Consider the following 10,999-nt stretch of genomic DNA (forward strand, 5'->3'; position numbering starts at 1 on the left):
AGTCACCCATGCATACCAGCCTCCTCATCTCCACACCACTGATGTTATCCAAGGGAAAGGCAAAGGGGCCGATACAGCTTGGCACCAGTGACGTCGCAACTCTTTTCTAAGCTGAGTGAACTGGAGCAACGTGAAATAAAGTGTCTTGCTCAAGAACACAACATGCAGCCTGCTCTGGGAACCGAACTCGCAACCTCACGATCGTAAGCTCGACACGCTCTAACCACTGAGCCATGCATCTTCATAATATACCACAAAGTATATTAAACACTTTTATAACTCAACACTGTGTTCTTCTGTGTTAGCAGTGTTATTACATCTTAGCAGTGTTATTACTTGTTAGGGATATCTCTGCAGATTTTCTATAGTAAATCTGTGGAGATAACCTTAACGAGTGATAAAAGCAGGAGAGATTGGAATAAGTTCCTCAAGACCTACTCCAATGAAAACAAACATTCTTTGTCCATGTTTCCAAGTAACAACAATTCTTTGTTTAAGGTGATGAATTAACAGAATCAAGAGAACATTGTGAAAAATCCTCTACAGCCATGATCCCCAAACATTTTTGCACCAGTTTCATGAAAGACAATTTTTTTTTTTTCAGACTGGAACATCACACTCAATAACAATACAATACAATGCCTGTGGGCAATTATGGAGTGAATTTTTAGGGGTTATAAATCACACCATCATCATGGTGGTGATGGTGTAGATTTATAAGCCTTACAACAACAACAACGAAAAATACCTTAGGAATGAGAACCCAGGTTCGAAATTTCCCCAAGACACCTGATGAAGGCTGGAGGGTATATCAGCCGAAACGTTGTGTTAACAACAAACAAGATGCAGACAAATATCCGTCAAATGTAAATAATGAACCTTATTTCATTATTACAATTCAATTACATATATAATGCAAAATTACCCTTGCAGATTGTGACAGTCAATAAAAGAGAAATAAGAATCATTCCTTCTGTGCTGCCCGGTACCAAATGATCCATGGACTGTTACTGGTCTGCAGCCTGGTGACTGGGGACCCCTGCCTTACTGCATTTGTTCCAGCTCTGTATTTCTGAGTTCAAGTCCTGCTCGGGACAACTTTGCTTCCTATCCTTTCAGGGTTGATAAAATAAACCTTTTCCAATGTTTAGTCAGAAGGAATGGCAGCACCTTTGACTTTTTTTTTTTCAGTATCTCTGAGAATGGAGAAAGGAATAGAGAAAATTGTCTTCAGCCTGAAGACGAAATCCTTTCAACTGCTAAAGGTAACGAAGGACCAAGTGGTGGTGATGATGGTGATGATGGTTGTGGTGATGATGATGGTGTTTTAAATTAAGCAGCAGACTGAGTCTATGATTCCAAAAACAGAAATGGTGCTGGTGCCAGGCTTTTGTCTACCAAATTATACTCTCAAAGATTTCGTCTACTTGAGGTTATGGTAGAGAAGACTCGCCCAAGATGCTGCACTGCGGGATCAAACCTCAAGCCATATTACGGCTGTAAAGTAAACTGCTTAACTACACGGCCAATGGCTTGTTTGATTAGGGTTCACCTGGGGTAAACAACAACAACAACAGCAGCAACAATTTTATGCATTTGTAATTGAAATACAAAGAAAACAACTGAAAAACACGAAGATAAGTTTTATTATAACATTTAGTTGGGTAGACTATGTACAATAAACAGGGTGGAAAACAGGAATTTTGAAGAGGGGAAAACTTCCTTATTTTTTCTCTTCTTCTTCTTCAGATCTTCATACATCACCAAGTTTCTCTTCAATTTTCTGGAATTCTGAATTGGAAACTCGATCCATTTCATCCTCGACCTACACCAAAGACACAACGCAATGTTTGAATTATCTATGTGGCTTGTGAACCTGCTAGCAATAGTAACTAAATCCTCACTTGCTGTTTTGAAAGAGAAGTCTCATACTGGATAATGTACTTCTAGCTACATTATGTCTACATATAAAATTAACGGGGGATGGTCATGAGCAGAACCCCTATGATCATACAACCACGACTGGTCTGGCTCTAATTATTGATATCACAAGACAATAAAACAATCCAACAAAGGAACCTCTTATGTTATTACACAACCAGCTAGAAATAACAGCCAAATTCCCCTCAAATGACACTACTAATAAAAAAACAAACATCACATAATACAGTCCTGGATAAATGAAAATAGAGTTGCAAATAAATTATAATAATATATGTAATGAGTTCACTTCTGCTTTCCATGCTGGTATGGGTTACTTGGGTATCACAATTGTTTTCTGCAGTCTTGATGGATTTTTTTCTTTTCTACTCTTGGCACAAGGCCAGAAGTTTTTGGGGAGAGGGCCAGTCAATTAGATTGACCCCAGCACGCAACTGGTATGGCCAGTTGAAATGTTAAAGAGTTAAACTTAGCTTTACATTATTGTAACCTCTGCCAGCTATTCTAACCTGCAAAATAATGGTAAAAGATTCTGTCAATGATGGAAAATTTACCTGTTCTACTTCCTTGACTTCTGGGATATAAAACTGTAACATGTTCTGTACACCACTCTTTAGAGTCACAACTGAACTTGGACAGTTGGTACAGGAACCTTGCATTTTCAGTTTGACAATTCCATCTTCGAATCCCTGCATTTTGTAGAACAACAACATTCCTGATTATTAAAAAGGCAAAAACCACCCCACAACAAATAGTTCTTAAATTAATTTTTTTCTGAGAAATAACTGAGGATTAATCATCATCATCATTTAACGTCCGTTAAGGGAAGGCATCCAGGACCCTTGTCACAGCCTCCTTTATCTTCTTTTTCAGCTTGAGGAACAACCAAAAGTCACAGGGAGTAAGGTGTGAACTGTAGGGATGGCGTTCAGGTGGGGTCCAAAGAATATTTTCAAGAGAGGGCACAAGGGCACAAAGGAATACAATTCCAGGAGAAAAGGGTGTAATAACATTATTGAGAAGGGCACACTTCTTTTCTTGAGGGGGAGGAGGCACTTGGGTCTGCCCCTGGTGATGGACAGTTTTGATACCCATCTCTGTCAAGTAGTTGGTTACCAAGATAGAATTGTGTATTGGTGCAGGTATTCTGGCCTTTGGCGATGGAATCTCTTCCTGAACTCCTTCAAAACTTCCACAAAGTACTCTTTGTAGACTGCCTGGCAAGAGGGAACCCAGTGGATGTAGATGATATCCTTGTTGTCAAAACAGGGGACCATCACGAGCTGCCCACTGGACTTGTTCTCCCTGGCCTCTTGCACCACTAAAAAACATCCTCAGCTTATACAAGTTAGTCCATGACCAGCCTGGAGCATTTCATAAGTTTTTTGCAGGTGAGGGAATAACAAGCAGGTATATTAGTTCGATGCTCAGGAAGAATGGAAAAGCCTTTGATGTTTCGAGCCTATGCTCTTCGACAGAAAGGGACGAAAGGAAAAAAATGTGTTGGGATTAAGAGTTTAATATGATATACACATGTGTTTGTATTAGGATATACCTATTGGCATACTTCTTTTGTTTATACAAGGGAGTTAACAGTCTGCGTAACACCCAGTGGAGTACTCCATAGAGAATAGAAGAATATCTGGAGGTCTTCAACTTAAGTCATAGGTGTGTACTGGGGTGGGTGGGAGAGGAAGACCACTAAACAATAAAAAACAAAGTAAGACAAAACAAACCATGAATACGATGTCTCCACCATCTTCTTGAACCGTGGGTCTAATCCGGGTGTCAAGCAGCTCCTTTATCATAGCTACAGTCTCATCATCTTCAGGGTCAATAGCTGAAATTAAGAAAAGCAGACAAGCTGTTTGTTTATACACTGCATTCCTTCATGTAATTTTGAAGTTATTCCCCCTACCTTTTTTGATCATCATTAACACTTAACGTCCTATACAGTTCAGTACAACATAGGGCTACATTGGTTAACCACTCCTGAAATGCATGGTATCACAAGATTCATACTAACCTTGTTTACATTCATTTTGAAGGAAGTGAGGAACTCTCTAATATAAGGGACAAAACTCTAATCTTTTATTGTGTCATTCATTTCTGTTGTGTGACAGAACCATTACATGACTGTCTTCTGAGCCAGAAAAAAATTTCAGTGGGAGAAGACCCGGCAAATAAAGTGAGTCCATGGCTGTAACCTACACCAGTGCCATCGACTGCCCTCTACAAACCCAACCCTTGCAAAAATCAAATAAAATGCAAAGAATTGTATAAAGAAACGGTAAACTGTCCAACTGTCATATAACCGTTACATTTCAAAGAATCGAAAGAAAAAGAGATAAAATGTGGTAAGAAGTTATTGTTTTTTTTTGTACCTGTTTCTGCAGAGGGTTGTTCCTCTGTCAGAACTGGGAGGCCACTAGCAAAGAAATCCATTATAGTAGCATAAATGTTAGGTTTAATAATAGCCCAATCTGTATCTTCAATCTAGAAAAACAAAATATAAAAAAGAAGGAGAATTATTAATGACAGAAGCAGTAATAATAACAAAAGGCAATCATTACATCTAACTTAATGTGGACGTATTGTTAGAGTGCCAAATGGTGTGCTTTTTACCTTGAGACGTCGTATATATTTATATATACTTGTGTGTCTGTCTTTGTCTCCTCACCATCGCTTAACAACCGATGTTGGTATGTTTACATCCCTGTAAACTTAGTGGTTCAGCAAAAGGGTCCGATAGAATAAGTACTAGGCTTACAAAGACTAAGTCCTGGAGTTGGTTTGTTTGACTAAAGGCGGTGCTCCAGCATGGCCATAGTTAAATGATTGAAACAAGTAAAAGACTATATATACACATACACGCACACAAACACATACATATCCGTTTTCCATGCTGGCATGGGTTGGACGGTTTGAATGGAGCTGGTAAGGCTGGTGGCGCTGCACCAAACCTCCACTGTCTGTTCTGGCATGGTTTCTATGGCTGGATGCCCTTCCTGACGCCAACCACTGACAAACAAATAAAGGTTAATTAGGAACACGAGAACACTTCGACTCTGGGCCCTGTTGAATGCATGCAACACAATACAATAAACTGTAGAAAGTTGTAAAGATCATTTATGAACCGCCTGAGGAAGAAGAGGAGGAGAAGGGTAGGGTGGAGAAGAGGAGAAAGAGGAGGAGGGGTGAAGAGGAGAAAGAGGAAAGGGAGAAGAAGAGGAGGTGAAGAGGGAAGGGAGAAGAAGAGGAGGTGAAGAGGAAAGGGAGAAGAAGAGGAGAAAGAGGAAAGGTTGAAGAGGAAGAGAAGGGGTGAAGAAGAGGAGGAGGGGTAGATAAGGAAGCAGAGAAGTAGTTGGAGGGGGAGGAGGAAGAGCACAGCAATGACAATATTGATGATGAGAACGATGATGCTGATGATGATGATGATAACAAAGTCTAAGTTTGATGACAATGATGATGACAGCAACAATTGAAGATGAAAACAATAAACACCACAACAACAACAACAATGACGATGATGATGATGATGATGATGACGACGTTAAAGTTAACAAATTTTCAAACAACAACAACAACACCAACTTACCTTGTTGATGGTGATGAAATCAGAACCAAAAAACACCGACCGCACACCTTCCACCCGAAACAGTTGTCTGCGGAAGAAGAAAGGCAAAAAAAAAACATAGAAAAATATAAAAACGAAGAACTGAGATGAAATGTTGGTGTTCCTTCGATATAACTCGACAAACTAAATATTTGACAACATTTGACTTCGGGTATTTTTGTGACCGTGGAGGCGCAATGGCCCAGTTGTTAGGGCAGCAGACTCGCGATCATAGGATCACGGTTTCGATTCCCAGACCGGGTGTTGTGAGTGTTTGGTTATTGAGCGAAAACACCTGAAAGCTCCACGAGGCTCCGGCAGGGGATGGTGGCGAACCCTGCTGTACTCTTCCACCACAACTTTCTCTCACTCTTTCTTCCTGTTTCTGCTGTGCCTGTAATTCAAAGGGTCAGCCTTGTCACACTCTGTGTCACGCTGAATATCCCCGAGAACTACGTTAAGGGTACACGTGTCCGTGGAGTGCTCAGCCACTTGCACGTTAATTTCACGAGCAGGCTGTTCCGTTGATTGGATCAACTGGAACCCTCGACGTCGTAAGCGACGGAGTGCCAACAACAACAACAACAACAACATTTCTGTGACCGTTGCTGAAATGGGAGGAGGAGGAGAAGAAGAAAGCTAATGGGTTGTACGTTATGCCAAACCCTGTAGTTATGCCGTTATGCCTACGTGCGTGCTTGTTCTCGATTCTGTTTTCTGTTTGGAAATTTGTGGATTTTACATACACATACGAAGCAGGTTGAAATTACCGAAATATGACAACTTTTTACGTGAAATAACTGCGAATGCAAAATTTTTTATCTGTTCTATAATACAAAATATACAAGTATACGAAGTTTAAAAGTGTTTCGGTACCAAAAACACTACATAAAACATTAATGAAAAATGTTGCCCGTCAAACCAAAAAGATCCGTAAGAACAAATACGCAAGGCTATTTTTTTCTTGAAGTTTAAAATTATGCTCAAGAACACAATGTGTCACCCAGTCAGAGAACTGAACCCATGATCTAGTGATTGTGAGTCCAACAGCCTAACCACCATAACTATATACACATGCAGGCACACACATACACACTAACAGAGACATACACACATACATGTCATGTTATAAACTTACCTGGCTAAGGGAGAACAATGGGCGGAGGCCATATTTGGAAAGTCTTTGGTACCTGCCTCAAGAACCTGAGTACCTGGGATGAATTTGAGACTGTTCGGGTTTGGCGTATCTTGTGTTTGAATAAACATGGTTCGGACTGTAAAGAGAGACAGAGATAGAAAAGAGGAAAACAAAGAAATTAAAAAGAAAACAAACAAATATAAATAAATAAATAAAAACGGAAATTTTGTTTGGAAATGGCACAGTAGGCGCAGGAGTGGCTGTGTGGTAAGTAGCTTGCTTACCAACCACATGGTTCCGGGTTCAGTCCCGCTGCGTGGCACCTTGGGCAAGTGTCTTCTACTATAGCCTCGGGCCGACCAAAGCCTTGTGAGTGGATTTGGTAGACGAAAACTGAAAGAAGCCTGTCGTATATATGTATATATATATGTGTGTGTGTGTCTGTGTTTGTCCCCCCACCAACGCTTGAGAACCGATGGTGGTGTGTTTACGTTCCCGTAACTTAGCGGTTCGGCAAAAAGAGACCGATAGAATATGTACTAGGCTTACAAAGAATAAGTCCTGGGGTCGATTTTCTCGACTAAAGGCGGTGCTCCAGCATGGCCACAGTCAAATGACTGAAACAAGTAAAAGAGTAAAGAGTAGAAATTAGAACGTTTCCCTACCATTCTGCTGGTATGGAGAGATGACTGGCCACTGTCTATGATGGATTCTCGAGAGGCTGCTGGACAATGTCCTTGGTTTAATCACAGAGGTCGCTGTCACTAAGGATGACAATGAACGGCTCCTGCAACAGAGAGAAGAAAACCAAATTCACAATAAGTCAACAAAAAAGGGCCTCTGTGCAGTCATTCATTCAGCAGGAAATAGCAGCTAAATCCTGCCATTCAAATCACACCCTATACTCTTATTAAAAAGAATACGAAAGAAAAGGAAGAACTCATTGGATAATGTTGTCTCTGGGGGACACTAGGATTAGAAAAAGACAAAAGAAAAGAAAGTAAGAGTAGAAAAAATCAGGATGGTCATGGTTGGAATATCCTTTGATTAAAAGTCTGGTTAGTCAGGTCTGACCTGGGTTAAATAACCATGACAACAGTTATGACCTTGACCGCATTACACACAGTTGTAGGGGGTTTTACGAATTCCCCAACTAATATAAATTATACATCTGCTCTGTTCCTTCCCATCTTCACGACCGTGGCTGTGTGGTAAGAAGCTAACATCCCAACCACATGGTTCTGGGTTCAGTCCCACTGTGAGACACCCTGGCCTGAGGTTATATATATATATACTCGTGCCGGTGGCACGTAAAAGCACCCCACTACACTCTTGGAGTCATTGGCGTTAGGAAGGGCATCCAGCTGTAGAAACTCTGCCAGATCAGATTGGAGTCTGGTGTAGCCATCTGGTTCGCCAGTCCCCAGTCAAATCGTCCAACCCATGCTAGCATGGAAAGCGGACGTTAAATGATGATGATGATATATATACATACATATATATATATATATTGTTTAAATAAAATAAGTTTTATATGTTAACAGGAAGTTAAATAGTTTTTTTCCATATTTTTTATATATATGGAAGTATAAATACAAAAATACATTTTCACATAGACGTTATTACTCTATAATAAGTTTTACTGAGAATATATTTGAATATGTTTTCATAGGGTGAGTTTTACAGACATGACACAAGAGAGAGAGAGAGAGAGAGATCTTGTTATTTCAAGGGTTCTGTACGAAAAAAAAATTAGTGCAAGTTGAGGCCAAAAGAGATTTTGTAGTCGAAGAAAAAATTACGTGTTTGTGTGAGAGGGAGAGATTTTTAATGAAATTTTCTACACATTCATCTGAAAGTCGCAGGGAGCACATTTGTATAGTTATGATATTCTATGCTATGTATGTATGTATGTGTGTATCTATGTAATTTCGAAACAGACTAGCTGTCAAGGCTTACGTAATAAGTTTTGTAATTAGTTATATTATAAATGGGGGGAAAAAAGATCCTATAAATGTATTTTCACATCACAAAAACTGATTATAAGCGGATATGTCAATAGTTGGAATTGCTGTAAGTAGAATACGGGAAACTGCTGATTATAAACGGGATGTGACTATAAACAGAGGATGTATAAATGCGTGTGTTTGTTTGTATTCCCAATATACTTTACTCTCCTATATGACCTCCGTTGAGTTGTAACGTTAGAGATCACAGGAATATGTGGGACGGATGCTAGAACAATTACTGAAGATATATAGGGTACATCAAAGGTAAATTATAAGTTTCTATTCACCGAACAACATTGTTGAAGGAAGAATTCAGCGAAAAAGATTTTAGCAGACGTCGGAACACGACAGTGTTGGCCATGATGGTGAATAAACAACTAAAGTCAGCCTCCTAACTTTAGTTTCGAACAAAGAGTGATTGCGTTGCATATCTGTTCGCGTAAAGAGAAAAAGAAAAGTTTCAAAAATGACCCGTAAATATCCATTGTAATATTTTGAAAATAAAACGGAGTAATTATTTTCAAAATGTGCAGATATTAAAATGTCAAAATTTCTTATCGTACATGAAGTAAATTGACAGTTATAACCAGTTTCTGAGTCTTAGTTTCGAAATGAATCATTTTGATATTTTAAATGTCATTTAATTATAATTATTGATCTTAACGTATCATTTATTATTAATAATTTAAATAAATTAACGACTAATATAGATAAAATTGCTATATTTAATAAATACAGTTATCTGTAATAATTAAAAGTCTTTCTATGACGATCTTTGGCGTTTACAAAATCTGTATTTATATTTTAGTTGAAATATCGATTTTGTTTAACCTCAAAAGGGCCCTGGTCAGCCCTGATCAGCCCTGTGATCAAAGGCCTCACAGCAATAATCATTTCGTTTCGGTTCTGTTTTAAAGGCATAGTGTACCACAGAGTATACTATTCAAAGTATCAGAGACAATATGGCAATATAAACCCAAGGAAGATTTGGTGGCTACTTCCAGCAGATCGAATGGTTTCACGGTTCCCTGTTAGGTCTGACTTTATAATCTTTGGATTATCACAGAAGATTATCCCACGCATATTATAGACATGTTACGTAATCTACCTGTCTAACACTATCGTTTACTTGTTTCAGTGATTGAACTGCGGCCATACTGGGGCACCACATTGAAGAGTTTTAGTCGAACAAATCTACCCTTATGCTTATTCTATCAATGTGTCTTTTACCCGAACCGCTACGGTACGGGGACGTAAACAAACCAATATCGGTTATCAAGCGGTGGTTCGGGACAAAGATACACGTACATATGCGATGGGCTTATTTCAGTTTCTGTCGGCCAAATCTATTCAAAAGCTTTGATTGGCTCGGGACTATAGTAGACGACACTTGTCCAGGTGCCAAATAGTGGCACTGAACCCAGGACTTCACGGTTGGGAAGCAAACGCCTTGCTACACAGCCATGCCTGCGCCTAATCGTTAAATATTTGAATTTCATTTCTTTCCAAATAAGAAATTTCTAAGCGAAACATTTATTTTCTTTCCATCTCTTTCTTACTATAAAAGAATTTATTGTGATAAAAATGAATTCCTTTTCTTAAAAGATACTGGCCTAAGGGACATAACTCTTTCCCTCTCGTGGGGGAAATAATTGCGAACCACAGTGATTTTGCTAAAAATAACAGCCAAATCTCACACAAATAACACTGGACCATGTCAAATAAATACGGACACCGTAGTTCTAGATTTACTTTATATGCTAAGTATAAAAATAGTAGAGGTAGTTGCTGAATTTAAGTAGATCCCGGGGGATAAACAACAGTGGACCCCTACAATTTTGCTTATGCAAATAATGAAGGTCTTATTTAATCTAGTGACCTCAAACAGTCTGTAAAAACTCCAAAACTTTAAAAGGCAGATTCAGAAGGACATAGTTAAATTTAATGGCATTTTAAATTTAAAAGGGCTCAATAAATCAAAATAGGGTCCAGTAATTTTGAAAGAAATCTATTGGATGAAAAAAAAAAAAAAATTACAAATTATATATTTTACGGTTACTCTTTTACTCAAACCTAATAAAATTTTTTTTTTTTTTTCGTAATTTTGTTATAGAATCACTTATTTCTCCGCCTCACGTCACTCTTGGTGCGTCAAAACGTTTCCCGTTGCTTAAACCATTATGTTCCAATCCTTCTTTCCTTAGATCATCATTCTATTGGAATGTCCTCGCTCATGTTACCAAATTCCCCAGTCTTAGAGTGACTGCAAAGCTTACTCAGCAAGTTCAAACAAAA

General features: G+C 38.8%; 1 protein-coding gene across 1 annotated transcript; it reads right to left on the reverse strand.

Moving 5' to 3' along the window:
* Positions 1-1,628: 1,628 nt before the first annotated feature.
* Positions 1,629-9,108, reverse strand: LOC106879262 (NFU1 iron-sulfur cluster scaffold homolog, mitochondrial). The gene is made up of 8 exons (XM_014928760.2): positions 8,992-9,108; positions 7,361-7,482; positions 6,696-6,831; positions 5,540-5,606; positions 4,326-4,437; positions 3,678-3,781; positions 2,496-2,630; positions 1,629-1,825 (listed from the first exon to the last, which is right to left on the reverse strand). Exons 1-8 carry the CDS (start codon positions 9,063-9,065, stop codon positions 1,754-1,756), a joined length of 822 nt encoding a protein of 273 aa, XP_014784246.1. The 5' UTR covers positions 9,066-9,108; the 3' UTR covers positions 1,629-1,753.
* Between the last annotated feature and the right edge of the window lie 1,891 nt (positions 9,109-10,999).

This window comes from Octopus bimaculoides, chromosome 25, assembly GCF_001194135.2.
Source record: "Octopus bimaculoides isolate UCB-OBI-ISO-001 chromosome 25, ASM119413v2, whole genome shotgun sequence".
Lineage (NCBI taxonomy): Eukaryota > Metazoa > Mollusca > Cephalopoda > Octopoda > Octopodidae > Octopus > Octopus bimaculoides.

Excerpts from the sequence above, each read along its gene's own strand:
- LOC106879262 (XM_014928760.2), bottom strand. The coding sequence starts at position 9,065 with ATGGCCAACACTGTCGTGTTCCGACGTCTGCTAAAATCTTTTTCGCTG. Across the intron at positions 6,832-7,360 it reads CTCTCCATACCAGCAGAATG|TCCGAACCATGTTTATTCAA; the intron begins GTAGGGAAACGT and ends CTCTCTTTACAG. Across the intron at positions 5,607-6,695 it reads CATTGTTCTCCCTTAGCCAG|ACAACTGTTTCGGGTGGAAG; the intron begins GTAAGTTTATAA and ends CTTCTTCCGCAG.